Source organism: Ornithorhynchus anatinus, chromosome 14 (assembly GCF_004115215.2).
Source record: "Ornithorhynchus anatinus isolate Pmale09 chromosome 14, mOrnAna1.pri.v4, whole genome shotgun sequence".
Lineage (NCBI taxonomy): Eukaryota > Metazoa > Chordata > Mammalia > Monotremata > Ornithorhynchidae > Ornithorhynchus > Ornithorhynchus anatinus.
Window position 1 is genome coordinate 1,718,080 of NC_041741.1, and position 21,076 is coordinate 1,739,155.

The window sequence follows — 21,076 nt, forward strand, 5'->3', positions numbered from 1 at the left end:
AGAGCAGGGGCCCGGGAATCAGAGGGACCTGGGTTCCAATCCTGGATCCATTTGTCTGCTAGGTGACCTTGGGCAAGTCACTTCACTTCTCTATGCCTCCGGGACCTCATCTGTAAAATGGGGATCAAGAACGTGAGGCCTATGTGGGATGTGGACTACGTGCAACCTGGTTAGCCTGTATTGACCCCAGTGCTTACTATAGTGCCTGGCATGCGGCAGGCGCCTAACGAATACTATTAAAAAAAACAAAAAACAAAATCCAGAAACGAAACAGAGGGCTACTCAGTGCTCCTGGAAAGTCAGGGCCACGTTCTCGCCGAGCTGAGGGGGAGCCCAGGCTGCCGATGCTCCGGTTGTGAGGGCATGCGCCGGGGGGCGGGTCGTTCCTCCCGATAACGCGGGAAGGCCGCTCCCGGCTCCGCCGAGGCCGGGCTGCACTAAACGCCGCGTGAACTCGCTCAGCCCCTGCCCCTCAGGTAAGGAAAGACTATTCTTGACTCCCCAGGCATCAACCTATTCACCCTACCTCCATCTTGTCTATCTCGTCTCCGACCTCTCACCCACGTCCTCCCTCTGGCCTGGAACACTCTCCCTCCACACATCCAACAGACCATCACTCTCCCCACCTTCAAAGCCTTACAGAAGGCACATCTTCTCCCAGAGGCCTTTCCTAAGCCCTCGTTCTTTCACTCCCTTGTTCTCTCACTCCCTTCTGCTTCGCACTGATCTGCTCCCTTTATTCACCCCTCCCTCAGCCCCAAGGCATTTATCCGTAATTTATTTAAGCTAATATCGTTCTTGCCCTCTGGACGGTAAGGTCGTTGCAGGCAGGGGATATGTCTACCAACTCTGTTATTTCGTATTCTCCCAAGCGCTCAGTACAGTGCTCTGTCCACAGTAAGATCTCAATAAACAAACTGATTGATATCTCCAGACTGAGAACTTCATTTTAATGTTATACTGTGATCCCCTGCCCGCTGAATCCTGGGTGTTCAGTGGTTATGACGAAACAGGAATTTCTCCCAATCCATCGCCTCCAGCCTGAGCTCTGAAACAGTCTCATCCTAAAATTAGACTTCGAAAACTGATTTGGGGCTACTTCAGCGCCGGTACAATCTGCCCAGAAACGTCTGAAATAAAAACGCTGCTTTTGCAGTGGATCAAACTGCTCTTAGAGTGGTGGTTTTAAACTCCCACAGGGAGGAGGAAGGAGCAAGAACAAGAGTGACAGAAGATTGCCCAGAGCAAATAAATTGCCCCTCCCGCCCCAAAAGCCCCTTCAGACAAAAACAGGCAAGGAGGGTCGTTTCCCCAGGGGCCCCCAGATTGTCCTCAGATGCTTCTCCCTCTCTCGACTGCAGAGAGAAAGCTGAAAGGGACAACTGATCGACCTTTCAAAAGTCCCACTTGCCTCAGGAAAACTCCCCCAAGGAGAAAAGAAACCACGCAGGGCTGCTGGTGCAGAATTTGGACAGGGAAGTCGAGCCAAATCAGGAAGATGACCCAACCTGGAGAACCCTGGCGGCAGGCTCGGACTCTGGCAATAGGGTCAGATGGTGCAATCCACTAAATGTGTGTTAAGACCCGACTGAACTATGGGTTTGGCGGGCTGGGGAAATTACCCCACCGTCCTGAAGAAAGGATTCTCACCCCAGTCGACTTGGGGGTCGGCTCTCCCGAACGACTGGCCGTTTTCCCCCCAGGAAAGATGATTTGGTCATTTTAGGAGGCTCAGAGCCAGGGGAGCGGATGCCACTCGTTCCGCCCGCTGGTAGTCAATGTGAATTCAACCCAATAATCTGAAATTCTCTAAAAGACTGCTGAACTTGCTCCTGTGCCTTCGGTCTACTGCTGGGTCAAAAGACCGTCAGCTTATGCGACTTGCGGCCATAGAGAAGTGACGTGCCAAGCCTAAAGCAACGAGCTTTAGGTGCCGGCCTGTGGTTCCAACCGGCCTCCCAGCCATCGCCTCGGTCTGCCCCGCTCCCACTCTTCCCTGCCCTCTGAAGTCCTGGCCTCCGGAGATCTGTTCTTCCGGATGGCACGTCGACCACACCCATCCAACCAACTCTCCCCCAGCTGTCTTGGAAAGGAGCGGGTCCCCGTACACATGTTGCCAGACACAGAAATAGACGCTACGCTCTGCGTATCACCGACACCCGAGTCGACATTCCACCGTGCGTCCCAGAGGCGCCTCTTGGCTTGGCCGGGTGCCTGAGTCGGTCAGTTCAGTGAATCACATTCAGTGGACAGCCCCCCCCCCGGCCCCGGCCCCGTTCCCGTCCTTTTACAATCTCGTCGGGCCCTTCTCGGCCCAGGGTACCCCCACACCGAGGACTTCACGAGGGCATTTTTCCTCCTGTGTCCCCCCTGCAGTCACCGAATTCATCATCATTCATAAAAATAGCCCCGGGCGGGACGCCAAGGGCGCGGAATCAAAGGAGAGATCGTTCCAGAATCTCCACGCGTTTTCCCACAACAGTTGTGCCTGTACGCACGGAGACAAAATATTCTGTCCCCTCCAGCCCCGAGGAAGCCTCCACCAACCTGCCTGATGGTTGTCGGAACTGAGTGGTCGGCTAAATTCCGTTCCAAGCGGATCGAGGACCACCATGAGATCGGCGCGCTTTTGGAGACCGATCTTTGGGCGCGAGCCCAGACTTTCGCATCGCTGCATTATGAAATGACGATTGGACACCCCCAGCCCCGCAAAGATTTGGCTAAAAGGCCCGTGACGGCAAGTCGGACCAACCGGCCGTTCACTAGCCTGGATGGGCTGAAGTTAACACTCCCCCTTGGCTCCGGCAAAGATGGAGCGGAATAACCTTACTTTTGACCACGGCGAGAGCCAGTTAAATTGAACAGAAAATTCATTCGTTTTGTGGGTTAGAATGATTCAGCAGCTGAATTTTGGAGTCAGCTGCCAAACTGCAGCTGATTTTTTTTTTTTTTTTTTTAAAGCTGGAAGGTGGGAAGGAGGGGGAACTCACTCAAGAAAACCAACTGGCTTGGCCTGGAGGTAGAACAGAGATATAAACGCCCAGAAGTTCCTGCTAATCAAGCAATTTAGTCTGGCCAGCACTTCAAACCTGCAATTTCCCCACGGGTCTCACACACCCACTGTAAACTAGAGCCTGCCTTCTGCCATTCCAACCTCAAATGGGCCCATCGCTTTCCTCCAGGTGCCTACAGCCCCAGGGTCTACCTTAAGGTAAACTGTCACCTGAAAACAACGGGGCTCCTTTCTACAGAATAGCCCCTTCTCCTGTCCTTGCAAATGCCAACTCAAGTCAGAATTTTAAAGCCTCATTTGTTCACCGTTATTTTTCTCTCTCCACCTCCTTAAAAAGAGCAAAAAACAAACCCAAAACCAAACCACCCAGCTCCGGTTTCTTTGTTCATAAATTTGCATGGCTTTTAGGCCGAGTGCGATCTGCAAAGGGCAGAAATAAAAACCAGAAGCACCAGACTGAATCGAACCTCCGATTTCCAGTCATTAGCACCGGCGGCTCCAGCTAATCCTAATAAAGCAGGCTGCAGCAGTTCACACCCTGCAAAATTGTGGCCTGCTCATTCTTGATCCTAGATTGCTGTACTGGGCACATCCCACCCTGGAAATGAATAAAAGATAGCAGAGAAGCACCTGGACAGAATTTCTTCCCATCTAACGTTCAGTCTTCAGGTTTCCCAAAGCAAGTGAGTTAGAGGGGCGTTTTAAACAAATCCCAAGCTTATTCAGGTTTTTTTTTTCTTTTTTTGGAAGGGGGGGGGGAAGGAAGGGGAAAAAAAAGGACACAGCTTCCGTCCCCTGAATAGCTAAAAATAGACTCCCGCTGTCTTTACACAAGAAAACAATTACCCTTGATTACGGGTGGCTCAGCGGCTTCCAGACCAGACCTTCGGGAGTTTCCCCACGCCTGACGTCCATCCACATATTAGCAATCGAAATGCGGCTTCACGTTAGACGCACACAGAATCCTTACCTAGGTGCTGCGCTCCCTTTCAAATGCAAAATGGTCAGGTTTGTTTCCCTCCTACTTAATCTGCCCGGTGCCTGGACATTTTTCAGGCTAACTCGCGGCCGAGATTTGCTTTCTCTCTCGGGCCGTCGCATCCGAACGGCTCCCCGGCATGACTTACGTTCTCCTCCACGTTAAAACAAAATCGGACATTACATGAAAGGGAAAGAAAGACGGCCCATTTCAAAGCATCTGGCAAACCTCGCCTGGCAGCCAGCCAAGCCTCTGCTAAACCTTCCTGCCCCTCCTGAGCATGCTCAGTGAGAACCAACAGCATGTTACTATGGCAACACGGTAGGCCGCCTGCAAGTGGGAAGGGCCATTCCGGGATTTCGGGAGTGACAGATCCGTAGCCTGGACTGCAGAGGAGGTGACGGGAGAGGAAGACCTGCCCCCCTTTGGAAAACAAAATAAGTTTACTTTTCTCCATCCAACTGGGTCAGAGACGCACCCAGAGCCCAGACACAAAAAAAACACCACTCGCCCGAGCCGACGGCAAAGGACGAAAGCCCGCCGAGGCGCTCCTGTCTTCCCCGTTTCACCCACCTGTCGTCTCCCTCCGCCCCCTCCCCGGCTCTCAAATAGAGAGCAGCCGAGTGAACGCATTCGTAACATCGGGCTCTCTGCGTCGTCGCTCTGGGGAAAGTGGGCGAGAGCAGCACTGGACACCGAGAAGCAAATGGACGGAAATGGAAACGTTACCTGACAATTGGATATCTATCAATCGTATTTCTTGGGCGCTTGCTGTGTGCAGAGGACTGTACTAAGCGCCTGGGAGAGTACGATACAATAAACAGTGACATTTCCTACCCACGACGCGCTCACAGTCTAGAGGGGATGTTCACATTGGTTTTCACATTCCCTACCCACAACAAGCTTACAATACACGCATCAAAAGGTAGGCTTGGGCTCATCTGCAAAACTGCCCCGGGGGATTGTAATAAGAGTGGTATTTGTTAAGCGCTGTGTGTCAGGCACTGTAGTAAGCGCTAGGGTGGATACGAGCAAATCGGATTGGATACAGTCCCCGTCCCACATGGGGCTCTCAGTCTCAATCCCCGTTTTACAGATGAGGTAACTGAGGCCCAGAGAGGTCAAGTGACTTGCCCACGGTTACACAGCAGACAAGTGGCAGAGCCGGGATTAGAACCCACAATCTTCTGACTCCCAGGACTGTGCTCTAGCCACGACGCCGTGGTTTTGAAAGAATATTCAGACGACCAGGGAAGCAGCCCCCCAGGGTGAACAGGGGAGTCTGGAGATCCCACATAGGGAACACAACCCCTTATACTTCCGACCAAGTCTACTAACTCTGTTGTACTGTACGCTCCCCAGGGCTTAGTACGTTGCTCGGCACACAGTGAGCGCTCAATAAATACCCTTAACGATTCTGTCTTCTCTGCTGCATCTTTCTGGGACAATTCCAGAGGAACTAGGGACAATCTGTATACTGGATTATAAGGAGAAAACACTCCTTTTCAGAAACATCTGTGGTCTAGCTGAACAACTCAATCGAAGCATAGGGACAGAGTAATTGTGGGACAGAGGATGAAGTCTGCGACTCGGAGAAAAAGACGAATATCCCCTCCCTAACTCTCCACCCCCTCCCAATTTGCCCGCCCCGATTTAAGAGATGATGCGTTTTCACTTCCTTTGGCTAAACTCTTGCACTTACCACTTCCTCTTCCTCCTTTTCATCCTCCTTCTCTTTTTCCTCCTCGCTTTCTTCAGCTGTTCCGCCCTCTTCGTCACTACTGGAAGACTCGAGGATTTCACTTATGTCCATTTTCCAGTGGTCGGGAACAGCTTTGGTTTTCAGAAAACTGCTTGCTTCCTGCAGCCCTGGGAGGGAGAATACTCGGAGTTCACACACTGCAAGTCCAATGGTGCCGTTTCCTAGCGATTTAGGGTCCGACGGCATTTTTGAGATGAGACCGTGAAACGGTGCCCTCGCCCAGAAAAATATTAAGGAAATGACGGTCTCGATGGGAAGAATCCTCTAGACCGTAAGCTCGTTGTGAGCGGGGAACGTCACTGTTTATCGCTGTATTGTACTTTTTCAAACGCTTAGTACAGTGCTCTGCACACAGCAAGCGCTCAATAAATTCAACTGAATGAATGAATCACTCTGGATATTTGAAAATAGGGGCAAAGTAGACAATTCAGTCTAGCCTCACCTTAGGGGCGTTCACCACAGGGTGATATCTACAAGAGTGACTGCTTATCGGGTGAAACACGACGTAACGTGACCCAAGCTTAGTATTCTACCTCGTTTAGTCGACAGCTCGGTCTTGGGGAGATTGAAGTCTGCTTCCTTGATGTCCTTCCTTGCTATTGAGTAACTGAAAAAGAAAGGACCCGATTTACTCAAAACCACCTCGCTGAGATCATCCAGTGCCTGTGAAGTCATGCTGTCCGAGCCCCCCATCGTATTTTTGGAAATCGCAGGCTGGCTGCAAAGTGCGAGGAGAGGACCTCAAACTACCGAATGGACACTCTCTCCCCCAGAGGGCTCCGAACAAGAGACAATTACCCTCCCTCGCATTCAAAGCCTTATTGAAGGCACATCTCCTCCAAGAAACGCTGCCTGACTAAACCCTCCTATTCTCTTCTCCCACTCCCTTCTGCGTCACCGACTTGCTCTCTCGATTCATTCCCCACTTCCAATTCCACAGCACTTATGTCCACATCTGTCATTTATTTATTTATATTAACGTCTGTCTCCCCCTCTAGACTATAAGCTCATGTGGGCAGGGAATCTGTCTGTTCTACTGTACACTCCCAGGCGCTTAGTACAGTGCTCTGCACACAGTAAGCGCTCAGTAAATACATCTGAGTGACTAAAAGCAGAATTTTAAACCTGATGGATGCATTACCATCAGGCGTGCTTGCCCACACAGTTCCAGCCACGCTTACCAAACTGAATGGATCTCACACTGGGAAATAGCCTATTACTCACAATTTGGAATCCGCAAATGACCGAACTAGGCATTGGTCTCTTTTCACTGTGATGTCATCATTACAGCTGGGCGATACTACCTGAAATTTCAAATAAAAACATACACATTTACATTCTTGCATGGGGGTGAGGGGTTTTTTTTTCCTTTGCTTTAAGAACACTGAAGCTCTACTGAGTGTTTCAATCTCAAGGACTCCATTACTCCCCACTGAAGGTCCCCCACCCGCTGCTCCACAAAATAGACCGTAGCCTTTATCGCAGACAGGAGACATTCACGGAACCAAATAACTACTGATTTATGTTATTTCCAGTCAAAACAGAAAGGCTAGGGCTGAGTGTATGAACTGTCAGACCACGATGGAAGGACCTCTTGGCTGCCTCACCATGAACCACTCGAAGAAGAGCCTGGAACAGTATTATAATCCCTCAGGGTAGAATAAGGCATGCCATAGTGGATAGAGCATTGGCCTAGGACTCAGAAGGTCATGGGTTCCAATCCCAGCTCCACCACTTGTCTGCTGTGTGACGCTGGCCAGGTCACTTTACTTCTCCGAGCCCCGGTTACCTCATTTGTAAAATGGGGATCGAGACTGTGAGGTCCGCATGGGACAGGGACTGGGTCCAACTTGATCTGCTCGTATCCACCTCGGCGCGTAGTACAGTGCTTGGCACATAGGAAGTGCTTAACAAATACTACTATTATTAATATTAATAGTAATAAGGAACTCTGTCAACCCGCCACCCTCTATATGGCAGCCTGATGTGCCCGATGGAATCTCGGAGAAGACAGTGTCTTTTTTATCCCCCTGCTCCCTCACCCATGACTTGCCGAGACTCCAGGCCCCCAGTGGACGCCCCCAGCCTGGTCATTTTACATGCTTCAGAGCCCCTCAAACTGGGGTGACATCACAGCTGCCATTGGGGATCCCCAGTAGAATCGCCAGGAGCACCAGGTTGGAGGGAGTCCTTGCTGCTGCCTTCCTTGATGACAATCTCATCGTGGGCAGATAATGTGACTCTTATTATTGTTGTATTGTACTCTCCTGAGTGCCTAGTACAGTGCTCTGCAAACAATAAGTGCTCAATAAATATGACCGACTGACCGACCCCCGTCCAGGAGGAGGAATGTAGTCACTCACGCCTCCAGCTTTTCTCCCAGTAGCTCCTTATGAACGGCTCGCCCCAGATCCTTCGAACCTGCTTCGGAACAAGTGGGGGCCCTGGCCCCGGGGCTCTGTTCCTTTGCAGTCGGCACGATTCGACCCTGTGACCTTTGCAAACAAGGAAAGGGAGCCCCCAGTTTCCTGAAGGGCCGCCAGTCCCGTGAGGCCGCTCGTAAGAGGTGTCGGCCTCTTGTCTGGCCCTTTCAACCACCCTCTCAACGGCTTCCCGCTAGCTCTCCTTTCGCTCTTACAGAGCCTTTACAGCTCCGACAGCTAGTCTCCTCCCTGAGGAAACTGGAGACTGCAGCTGGTTGCAGAGAACTGGGACTATTTCAAGTGCTCGCTAACTGGGCCTCGGAGAGAGCGGCGGAAGTACTAAAGATACGTACTGTGAGCACGCCGGGTGCCCTGTCCCGTACTAAATGCTTGGAAAAGTGTGACGGAAACAGAACCCACAATCCCTGCCCCAAAGGAGCTTCCACTCTAACAGGGGACACAAATATATCTTCTCTCCTCACTGTTGGTTCTTGTGCTTATGGGGAACTTCCTATCCCCTCAGAACAGGGGCCCGGTAAATATTGTTTCTGCTCCTACTCCAGCGAGACAGTTCTAGAATGCGAGAGGTACATTTTTTTTTTAATGGTATTTGTTAAGCACTTACTATGTGTCAAGCACTGAACTCGGCAGTGGGGGAGATGTAAGTTTCTCAGGTTGGACGCAGTCCCTGTCCCACAATGGGGGGGTCACAGTTTAAGGGGTTACGGAGAACGGGTATTATTTAAATGGCATTTTGCAGATGAGGAAACTAAGGCACAGAAAAATGAAGGTGACTTGCCCAAGGTCACAGAGCAGGCCAGTGGCGGAGCTGGGATTAGAACCCAGGTCCTCCGACTCTCAGTTCTGGGCTCCTTCCGCTAGGCCGTGCCGCTCTTTGGAGTGAAAACGTACGTTCCGGCAGAACCGACTGTACTTTGATCTGCAATCAATAACTACTGTGATAAACACTTAAAAGTATCATAAGCCGCAGTGCTATTAATTGATGACAGGGCACTTCATCTTCCCTAGTTTAAAATATGAATCAGTTGTTGCAAATCAGGGACAGATTACATTTTCCCAGATACTGATATAGCTTTGGGACTGAAATTAGACAGACGTAAACAATAGTTGACGATACTGCTGACACAAATACACGCTTCACTTAACTTGCCAGTCTGGTAGTTAAAGACTTAGGTTTCAAAGATAAATTAAATTTCCTTCAGTAGGTACAAACGGCAGAATCCATTCCGGGATTTTAAAATCTAAAATAAAGCCTAGTAGAGTTCTGCTTCACTGAAGAGGAATGACTACTTCAGAGAGCAGTAAAAGATGGGAAACACTTTCGTGTCCTTCGAAAGTACAGTCGATCCTTTCTGCCTCCCCATCTAACTGAAAGCTCACTGTGGGCAGGGAACACGGTGACCAACTTCGTTGTATTGGGCCCTCCCAGGGAGCGCTTACTCCAGTGCTCTGCACACGAGCGCTCCATAAATACGATTTATTGATCGACGGAGGTCAGGGGTTTCGACCCTTGATGCATCTGCATTTGGGAAGATTAACAGGCCGGCGTGTCTGCCTGGCACACTGCTGTGAGCAAGTACACCACCTCTTCCCTCGACACCACGCCAGGATCTACATCCAAATGGGTGCACGTTGTTGGAAAACCCTCCCTAATTCCCCAGCAACGTCCTAGCCACAGTGGGATGGGAAACCCAAGTGCTGGGAAAACCGACTGCTCAGCGATCCCTCGTTACTGGTCATAAGAAAAATCCCCAAACAGGCTACTCCGGAATACGCTTTGCGTGAACCTCAATGCGTCAGTTTGGCTACTGTACTCTCCCGGGTGCTTATTACAGAGCTCTGCACACAGAAAGTGCTAAAAAAATACGACTGAGTGAACATCACAGACGCTGAATTCGGGATGTAAAGTGCCGGGGAAAGAGGCCGGGGTTTGACAAATAGTAATAATAAAAATTGTGGTATTTGTTAAGTGCTTACTAAGCACCAGGCACTGTACTAAGCGCTGGGGTGGATACAAGCAAATTGGGTTGAACTCAGTCCCTGTCCCTCGTGGGGCTCACGGTCTCAATCCCCATTTCGAAGATGAGGGAAATGAGGTCCAGTGAAGTGACATGCCCAAGGTCACACATCAGTCAAGTAGTGGAACCAGGTTTAGAACCCAGGTCCTTCTGACTCCCAGACCTGTGACCTATCCACTGAGAAAGTATCTGACCGCAGCCCCCAGGTGGATCTGGATGTCTAGGAGCCACTAAACGTTTCGTTTCCAATGATAACTCTGGTCCAGGAAGGGTTTCCATTTCAGGATTTCGAATTTACATTAGATTTCGATTACTAGGTCCAGCTGCTATCTGGCAATCTTGGACCGGAATCCAGTCACCACCCACATACCAGAGACGCCCTGATTCTTCCCAGTTCACCGAAGAGCTACGCGGAGCAAAATGCCGCTCTGGTATCCGTCCTGGATTTGGACGCAAAGATCTCCCCCCAACCCCCGTTTCCACAGGCAGGTAGGTGGACAGGGCCAAGTCCACAGTCGTAAAAACCGTCCTTCTAATCGACGGCTAGTGAAGCCCCGGGGACAGGTTCCGTTTTAAACCTCGTGCCCGCTTACCAAAGCAAGGTACCACTCCGACTTCTCAGGAGTACATGTGACACTGACAACTTTGCCAAGTAATTCATCATTGAGACGCCTCTTATCTTCATCTTCCTCTTCGCTACTTTCTTCCTCCTTCTCATCCTCTGTGCTAAAGAATGAAAGCAGTGGGACATCCTTTTATACAAACACCTAAACGAATCCATTCAATGCAAGAATCTGCCAACTGGCCTTCGGGGCTCACCAATCATGCTGGGGTGACACCGTCAGGGGATTCGATGAGGAATCCTACATTCGTTTTTGAATCACGTGTTATAAATTACTTACTCACATTAATATCTATCTCCCCTTCTACACTGTAAACTCATTACGGGCAGGGAACGCGACTGCTAATTCTGTTGTATCGTACTCTCCCAGAAGCTCAGTACAGAGCTCTGCACAAAGTGAGCACTCAATAAATACCACCGACTGATTGAAATATTCACAGATATACTAACACGAAGAATATTCATTATGAAGTTGATTGGGGAGCCCGATGATCATCATTTTTTAATGATGTGTATTAAGCGCTTACTATGCGGCAGGTACTACTAAGCACCGGGGTAGATTCGAGCTAATCAGGTTACCCACAGTCCATGTCCCATGTGGGGTTCACGGTCTGAATCCCCACTTTGCAGATGAGGTACCTGAGGCACAGACAAGTCACCCAGCAGACGCGAGGCAGAGCTGGGATTAGAACCCAGGTCCTCTGACTCCCTGGCCCGCTAGTGCTAGGTCACGCTAGTTGGCATGGAAAGGAAGGAATGGGATCTTCTAAGTCATCACCCCTAGATAAACGCAGTCAAGACCAGAGCTGGTGGGCGGTAAGCTGCTCCAACTGAGGGGAGGTTGATCCATGCCCTGAGCAACAACCTTCTGCAGCATCCTACCAGGCAGCGTAGCGCAGCGCCCTGCCCTCACGCTGCATCCAACAGGACACCGCTCTTCCCACCTTCAAAGTCCGACTAAAATTACACCTCCTCCAGGAGACGTCTCTTCCCCTCTTCAAAGCCCTACTGAGAACTCACCTCCTCCAAGAGGCCTTCCCAGACTGATCCCCTCCTTTCCCTCCGCTCTCCCTCTCCCCAACCCTCTGCTCTTCCCCCTTGCCCTCAGCAGTGTGCTCATTTGTATATATTAACTACCCTATTTATTTTCTTAATGAGGTGTACATCCCCTTGATTCTATTTATCCTGATGATGTTGTCGTTTCTGCTTTGTCCTGTTTTGCTTTGCTGTCTGTCTCCCCCATTTAGACTGTGAGCCCGCCATTGGGCAGGGATTGTCTCTGTTGCCGAACTGTCCATTCCAAGCGCTAAGTACAGTGCTCTGCACATAGTAAGCGCTCAATAAATACTATTGAATGAAGGAAGCCTTCCCTGACTTACCTCATCTCTCCGCCCTCTCCCAGCTACTGCATTGCCTATGTCATTCAATCCCATTAAGCGCTTACTGTGTGCAAAACACTATACTAAGCGCTTATGCCCTTGGGTCTGTACCCCCAAGAATTCTGACACTTATTGTGCCCCACCCCAGCACCACATATGCACATATTCTACTACTAATTACATACTATACTATCCAGTACTAGTATTTACCATATACACGTCCTTACACTCTGTTGCTTTACCAATCCGTAATTGTTTTATTTTAACGTCTGTCTCCCCGCAAAAACTGAAAGCTCCTTGAAGGCAAAACAGTCTATTGCATTGTACTGTCCCGAGCACTTAGGACAGTGTAAGCGTACTGTGGGCAGGGAACCCAACCCTGTTACCAACACTGTTCTACTGTGCTCTCCCAAGCGCTTAGTACAGTGCTCTGCACACAGTAAGCGCTCAAGAAATTCCTCTGATGGCTCTGAACGCAGTAAGGATCAAGATATGTCATAGACAGACTCCCAAGCTGATGAGTGGGAAAGGAAGAAAAACAAAAACCCACGGGAGTGCGTGTGCACACACACACACACACACACACAAAAGTTACCAAGCCCCAAGGTGTTAGGCCAAACAGCTGATCCTCCCACGTGGATGCACCGGCTGTGATTTCTTTGGGTGCGTGTGTGTGTCAGAAATCGCTTCTTCTGAAGGAGTAACACCCTGACGTCGAGGGTCGGTGCCCCCCCCCCCCCCCCCAATACCGCTCTGAGACACTCACATGGGAAGAGAGGATCTCCTTCCCCGGTTGGACTTCTTTCCGATGACAGGAGTTCCAAAGTGCTCGGGATTGGTGAGTGGAAGCTGGTCGAGGGTCTAGGAGAGAAAACGTGATCCCGCTGAAACTGCCCGCCCCGCGCAGGCGGCAGCTCTCTCGGGGTCCAGGTGGGTCGATGCCCTCTTCTCTTACCTCACTCTCGGCAAAATGTCGCTCCCCTTTCAGGCACAGTGAGGTTCGGCGCAGCGTCCTCTCGTCGCCGTCATCAAACACTGCAATGATTGAAAAGTGGAGCAAGGGGATTTTTCCTCTAGAAAATCAATTAACTGCAGTCCTTTAACTCGGTATTCTGCAGAGTGGACAGACCGTTATTTTTAGGAGGGATTTCGCCTCGTCTGAAGGGAAAGCGAGTCTGCGTTAATTAACCGTACATATGAGGAAACGGTCGCAAAGGTGAAAGTCTGTCTCCCCTTGTAGACCGCAAGCTCCTTGTGGGAAGGGATGGCGTCTTCCAACTCCGTTCAGTTGTATTTTCCCAAGCGCTTAGTACAGTGCTCTGCACACAGTAAGTGCTCAGTAGACACCATTTAAAAAAAGGATTACTCCGATTGGCCAGACTCTTTCCCTCCCTTCCTTCCTTCCTTCCTTCCAAGACTTTGACCTTCTTCACGAAACACGGTACGACGAAGCAAACACTGAACGAATGAACCACAACCGATAATAATTGTGGCTTCTCTTAAGGGCTTACTATGTGCCAGGCACTGTATTAAGCGCTGAGGTAGATACACGACAATCGGGTCGGACACAGTCCCCGTCTCACACGGGGCTCACGGTCCTAATCCCCATTTTCCAGATGAGGGAACTGAGGCCCGGAGAAGTGAAGTGACTTGCCCAAGGTCACCCAGCAGACAAGTGGCAGAGCCGGGATTGGAATCCAGATCCTTCTGACTCCCAGGCCTGGGCTCGATCCACTAGGCCATGCTGCTTCCCAACACTGCGGGAGAGGTGAAGGAGGGGGGAGAGAGTGAGAGAATGAGAGTGAGCTCAAACAGATCCAGGTTTAGCTGCTGAAAGATTACCTCAGAGAGGGGAATACTGCCAAGATGGCCTAGATTGGGACAACGGGCCTTTGAAGCTCTAATTGTAATGAAACTCTGTGCACATGCAATCAGTTCCTCCCCGCCCTCCCCCCCCAACTATTCTAAAATGATTGATTTAAGGGACATGAGGAGCCTGAGGAGCTTTGAAAGAAAGCCAGTTTACTCTAATGGGATGCTCAGCACTGTACAACGGCACAGGAGGAAAAACGGAAAATTGTATAAAAAGAGATAAAAACCAATCTGATTATTTAATTAAATGGACGGGGGGTAATTTTAATAAATCATCCAGTCATAAAGTGGCTATCAAGAGCACCCTAAATCCTATAAAGCAGCTATCGATCGGTCAGCCATATTGAGCCCTTACTGTATTAAGCACTTGGGAGAGCACTAAAGGGTTGGTAAGCCGGATTCCTCCTCTCCAAGAGCTTAGTGTCTAGCGGGGGAAACGGACACAGACTCATTTATAGAAAGAAGAAAAGGGAAAAATGGATCTGCAGGTGATTGAAATAGCAGAGACTAACACAACCAGTGGTGCTTACTGAGCACTATGTACTAAGCGACTGGGAGAGTACAATAACACAGAACTAGAGGAATCCCAGCCCACAGCGAGATTACGTGCAACCGCTACAAGGCTTCCACGCTCCCCCGTGAAAAGATCATCCCTCGTTGCCCGACAGCGTCTGCTCTCCGCACGACCTGTCACCATTTTCGTGTCTCTCCCTCGGACGAGTTCAAATTCCTGAGAACGGGGGTGGCTCCAGCGTAGCCTACCCTCGCTCTTCTGATAGTGACCGTGCGAGGTAATCATTTTCAGGGTCATTAGCCAAGAAAGCAACACAACAGGTGGGACAACCTGGCCGCCTGCATGAAAAATGCAAACAACTTTCCACAGAGATGAAAGTCCTGCGGGGAAATACGGGACCATTCCTTCCCACACATTTCCCTTTCCATCTACGTGTCACATCGTCGCCAGTCGCGAGAATAAAGGATTTTAGTGGAAACACCGGGGGCTCGTTAATAATAATTATGGTATTCGTTAAGCGATTACTATGTGCCGAGCACTGCTCTGTTAAGTCAGGTTGGACATAATCCCTGTCCCACAATGGGTTCATACTTTTAATCCTCATTTTTTAGATATGAGGCAACTGAAGCATATAGAAGTTCAGTGACTTGCCCGAGGTCGCCCAGCAGACAAGCGGTGGAGCCAGGATTAGAACTCAGGGGCTTCTGGCTCCCAGGCTCCATCCGCTACACCAAGTTGCTTTTCACACGTTCTCCCCTCGCGGCTGCGCTAGGAGGCAGGCGCTTGACGGAACGTGAAATCAACATCACGGGTTTGAGACTTGAAAAAATACCGCGGCATCAAGGGATGAAAGGAGGAGAGATTTGGGCTCAACGGGAGGAAGACGGTCAGGGCCACGGCACGCTGACTTAGGCTACCAAGGAAAGATACAGGGTCCCCGTGCCTGGAGATCACTGAGGAAAGATTAAGACCCATAAGGGCTGTGGGGGTTCACTCGCTCCCCTGCCTGGAGGATGGGGAATGGTCCAGATACTACCTCAAGATCTCTTCTAGCCACCTCCTATCTCTCTCCCTTTGGGCAGGAGGCGGGGTTAGCAGCTCGCCCAATATACTCACTCACTCAACCTTGCCGCTCATGCTAGCTGCAGTATTTCCTTCACTATATACTTATATAGCTTTTTGTCTTGCCTCCCGAGAGCACGAGGGGTTTCCACGTACGGGACGTATTCTATCTCACGACACCAGGCATTTCCAACCTCTCTTTATCTTTTTAAAAAATGAGGGTAAGCAAATCGCCTCATGTCACCGCTCCTTGTCAGTGACGGGATCGAGCCTGGAATTATATGCTCCGGCTTCACGGGCCGGCTGTTTATTTTATAAAACCGGACCACGCAGACTCTAAAAAAGTTCTCCCACCTTTTTTGCTGCCAACCAAGAGCTCGCTGCCTTTATAAAAAAATAGTTCTGATGTTTGCGAAACCATTCTACTTATCGTATCTCCATTAAGAAAAAAATATTGTATCCTAGAAAGCTGAGGCAGCTTTAGAGTCCCAGAGTGCCAGGCTCCAAGGGAGGCCCGAAGGAAGGCGTGATGCGACTTTTGTTTCTCATCCTTGGGAAATGTTGGTATTTGTTAAGCGCTTACTATGTGCAGGCACTGTTCTAAGTGCTGGGGAAGATACAGGGTAATCAGGTTGTCCCATGTGAGGCTCACACTTAATTCCCATTTTACAGATGAGGTAACTGAGGCACAGAGAAGTGATTTGCCCATAGTCACACAGCTGACAAGAAGCAGAGCTGGGATTCGAACCCATGACCTCTGACTCCCAAGCCCAGACTCTTTCCACTGAGCCACGCTGCTTCTCCACAGAAATGGGTACCTCCGGGGAAAGAGGAGGTTGAAAGGAAATCAATCAGCACTGTTTTAACTGTTATATCCTAGTTCAAAGTCCGTAGATTTTTTTTAAAAAAGCGGTATTTGTTACACGCTTGCTACGTGCCAGGCACCGGATTAAGCGCTGGGGTAGATAACAACGAAGCAGGTCGGACGCAGTCCCCATTTCACATCGGCCTCACAATCTTAACCCCATTTTACAGACAGGTAATAGGCACAGAGAGGTTAAGTGACTCGTCCGAGGTCACAAAGCCAACAAGTGGCGGAGGTGGGATTAGAAACCCAGGTCCTTCTGACTCTCAGGCCCACGCGCTATCCACTAAGCTAGGCTGCTTCTCCAGATCTCATTTACAATCGATCAGTGGATGGAAAGACGGATGTTAGGAACGAGGAATGGGGAGGAATTCGGACCGGCCGGCTCTCGGCGAGTCAAGCTGCTTCCCACTGTTAGCGGCACTGCCTCCCCTGACCTGACCCATCTCCAACCTCTTCCTGTAACTTCCCTACACTGAATAATGGTTGCGGCCATTCCGCAGATCCTGCCCTCACTAAGGTCTCATTCTCGCCAAATAAAATCCAGATCCGATGCCTTTGAAGAGTCTTTTTGCTTTGGTCTCGGCTTCTGAACTACTGTTCTTCTCTGGTCTCCAATCTGACCGACTAGTTCCTTCGGTCAAACACTAGTATTTATTGAGTGCTTACAGAGCACTGTACTGAGTGCTCGGGACACTACAGTATAACAGGGCTGGTAGACATGTTCCCTGCCCACAAGAAGCTTAGAGTCTAGAGGGAGGAGCTTGTCTGCTGTGGGACCTCGGGAAAGTCACTTCATTTCCCTGGGCCTCAATTTCCTCATCCGCAAAATGGAGATTAAGACTGTGAGCCTTTCATGGGACAGGGTCTGAATCCAACTTAATTAACTGGTATCTACCCCATCCCTTAGAACGGTTCCTGGTGCACAGAGAAGCAGGGTGGCTCAGTGGAAAGAGCACGGACTTTGGAGTCAGGGGTCAGGGGTTCGAATCCCGGCTCGGCCCCTTGTCAGCTGTGTGACTGTGGGCGAGTCACTTAACTTCTCTGTGCCTCAGTTACCTCATCTGTAAAATGGGGATTAAGACTGTGAGCCCCACGTGGGACAACCTGATTCCCTTGTGTCTACCCCAGCGCTTAGAACAGTGCTCTGCACACAGTAAGCGCCTAACAAATACCAACATTATAATACGCACTCAACAAATGCCACTGAAACCAAACCAAACAAGAAAAAGAAACCTGGAAGTGAGTTCCAGATGAAACTCCAAATCCCCGACGCCAAATCCCTGAATCACGTCCACTCCCAGACACACTCACGCCTGTTCCCTAGAAGAACATCCCAAAAGACCCGCCGATAACAAGGAATCCCTTTTCAGAATCAGTGAACCGCTACAGAACGATCAATGGCCGGAAGAAAGCTCGAGTTGGGTTCCAGCCTGCTTCGGGGGAAAAACCCGACCGCCCAAGCGAGAAGGCTCAACGTCACCGACGCGGAGTCGAATGCCGATCTGGAATTCTGTTTCTGGTGGCCCGCTGCCTGAGAAGGTGAGGCCAGCCGAGGTGGAGGAAAACTGCATCGAAAAGACTAGCCTGACCTTTGGGAGACAGACGAGACAGGCGTTACCAACGTGCATCAAGACGCGAGCTGAAGATCTTCACCACAATCCACTGTTTTTATGGACTTACCGCAATTAACCGAGCCGCAGTATTGTTAACTGCAGCGTGGTCTCGTGGAAAGAGCCTGAGCCGGGGGAGTCGGAGGACCTGGGTTCTCGTCCCGGCTCCGCCACTTGCCTGGATTGACCTCGGGCGAGTCACTTTACATCTCTGGGCCTAAATTCCCGCACCCGCAAAATGGCGATTCAATACCAGTCCTCCTTCCTACTCAGACCGTGGGCCTTGGCGCTTAGTACAGTGCTTGGCCGACAGTAGGGGCTTAAACACCACAATTATTATCTTTTCCTGTGTGGTGAGCGCCGGGGAGACGTCGACAGGGTTAGTAAACGAGATGCCTGCCCTCGAGGAGCTCTGTCTAGGAGCCGGTACTGTTCCTAGCATGTCACGGGGCCCCGTCCGACTTCTAAAGTAGCTCTGCCGGTCCCACGGTGTCTAATGGAGAGGGCGACACAGTGCAGGATCACAAGACACTAAGGAGGCAGTCGGAACGTCAGCATCCTGACAACGTTCGGCCCAGCACAGGTTCGCGGAGAGGGAGGTGGGAGGAGAACAGACGACAAGAGGTCACCAGAACGACTGCTCGAGGAGAAGCCGGAATGGGGGAAACTCTCACTGGGGCAGGCCACAGATGCGCTTTAAAAATACAAAATGCAAAAAATCTTGAACTTTGGCATCATTGGCATTTTCTGAGCACTGACAGTGGGAAGAGCACTGTACTGAGCGCTTGGGAGTACAATATAACGAACAGACACAACGACGAGTTTACAGTCTAGAGGAGGAGACAGATATTAACATAAACTCGAACTGTAAGCTCGCTGTGAGCAGGGAATTGGTCTGTTTATTGTTAGAGTGTACTCTCCCAAGCGCTTAGTACAGTGTTTTGCACACAGCAAGCGCTCAATACGATTGAACTGAATTTGAGGGCAGGGTGTGTACTAACTTTATGGTACTCCCCCGAGTGCTTAGCACAGTGCTCGGCACATACTAGGTGCGGGTAAATATTACTGATTTGAGTAACTTTCTGTTTAGATTATGAGATTCTTGTCTGAGGGTGGGAGTTGAAGTAAATTTTGCACACTCCCAAGAACCTAGTACAGCGCTCTGCCCACAGTAAGCGCTCAAGAAATACGACTGAAAGTAGGCGCTCATTAAATACGACTGAGTGAACTAATCAGGGTACCTTTAGATTCCTGGGATAGGAACCCATGGGAAACGGATGGGAAAAAGGGTTGGGGAGGGACACCAAAGTCCAGTCTTTTCCTCTCACATCTACCCCAGAGCTTCGTTCAATGCCCGGCACATAGAAGCAGCGTTTCTAACGGAAAAAGCACAGGCCTGAGGACCTGGGTTCTAATCCTGGCTCTGCCAACTGCTTGCTGGGTGACCCCGGGCAAGTCACTTCATTTCCCTGGGTCTCCATTTCCTCAATTTGTAAAATGGGGATTAAATCCTACTCCCTCCTTCTTAATCTGGGAGTCCCACATGGGACGGGGACTGTGTCCAGCCTGATTAACTTGGATCCACCGGAGCGCTTAGGACAATGCTTGATGCATAAAACGCGCTTAATACCGTAATAATAAGGAAGCAACTGATGACTATCAGGACTATTGCTATTACTATTAACAGGCGTCAGCAGGACCAACACAAATTCTGGGAGCCAAAACAGTTTTCCAAACTCCTCCCGGCAGATGGAGTTTAAGGGACCGGCTGTCCCCATCACCTAGCAAGCTCAAGGCTGCGCCTGAGACCAACGCAGAGGGGCCTACCCTTGCCCGCAGTCACATGACGGGTGCGACGTGGTGCCCTGGGGTGTGTCTTGGCATCTCCCAGGTAAGTCCCGGCCTGCCCTGGGTGGCCAGACCTGACTTCCGTGTGCAGCGACGTGCTTTCAGGCAAGCTCATACGTGTACGATGCCCGGCTTGAGTCTTTGTTGAGCCGAGGCACGCCGAAAGCAGGAGACGGCCTGCCCATCCTACCCGCCCCGCCACCTCCAAACGCCTCCTTAGCTCTATCCGCAACACGAGCTAACCAAGGGTAACGTACGAATGACTAGAGATCTTTTTTTCGTAATGGTATCTGTTAAGCGCTTACTACGTGTCAGGCACTTTACGAAGCGCTAGGGTAGATACACGCTAATCAGGGTGGACACCGTTCCTGTCCCACACGGGGCTCACGGACTTAATCCCCATTTGGCAGATGAAGGGGCTGAGGCCCAGAGGAGCCAAGTGACTTGCCCAAAGTCACCCGACCGACAAGTATGGGAGCCGGGATTGGACTCCCAGGCCCGGGCTCTATCCACTAGAACACGCTGCTGGTAGGCAACTGCAATGAGTTGCCTGCCAAGACACTGCATAAGTAATTTGCTCAAGAGCGGAAGGGTCAAGGATAGTCAGGGAAGTGTTTAAATGTGGAGTTTGAGAAGGATTAAGGCACGACAAAACGAGGCCACTCTGCTATCGCTTCCCCTCCACCTGCTAAACAAGCTTCTAGAACGGCAACTTTCCAGCCCTCTCCTCTAAAGCCTTCTCGCTGTACCTCGATCTCGTCTATCTCGCCTCCGACCTCTCGCCCCGTGTCCTGCCTCTGGCCTGACACGCCCTCCCTCATTTCCGACAGACCTTTACCCTCCCCACCTCCAGAAACTTATTGAAGGCCCAACTCCTCCAAGGGGACATCCCTGACTAAGCCCTCCTTTCCTCTTCTCCTACTTCCTTCCGTGTCACCTTGACTCACTCCCTTTACTCATCTCGCTCCCTTTACTCATCCCCCTTCCCAGCCCCACGGCACTTCCGTACATATCTGCGATTTTTTTATCTGTATTAACGTCTGTCTCCCCCTCTAGACCGTAGGCTCACTGTGAGCGGGGAATGT

The 21,076-nt window shown here is 50.5% G+C and overlaps 1 protein-coding gene across 2 annotated transcripts in view; it reads right to left on the reverse strand.

Moving 5' to 3' along the window:
* Nucleotides 1-21,076, reverse strand: part of ARID4A (AT-rich interaction domain 4A) — a 48,872-nt gene that overhangs the window by 17,037 nt on the left and 10,759 nt on the right. For both annotated transcript variants that reach the window (XM_029079014.2, XM_029079013.2), the window contains exons 5-10: nt 13,173-13,252; nt 12,984-13,078; nt 10,810-10,942; nt 6,979-7,058; nt 6,288-6,361; nt 5,695-5,861 (exon numbers count right to left, since the gene is read on the reverse strand). In XM_029079014.2, coding sequence (XP_028934847.1) covers nt 5,695-5,861; nt 6,288-6,361; nt 6,979-7,058; nt 10,810-10,942; nt 12,984-13,078; nt 13,173-13,252 — 629 coding nt within the window. The remainder of the gene's footprint in view (nt 1-5,694; nt 5,862-6,287; nt 6,362-6,978; nt 7,059-10,809; nt 10,943-12,983; nt 13,079-13,172; nt 13,253-21,076) is intronic.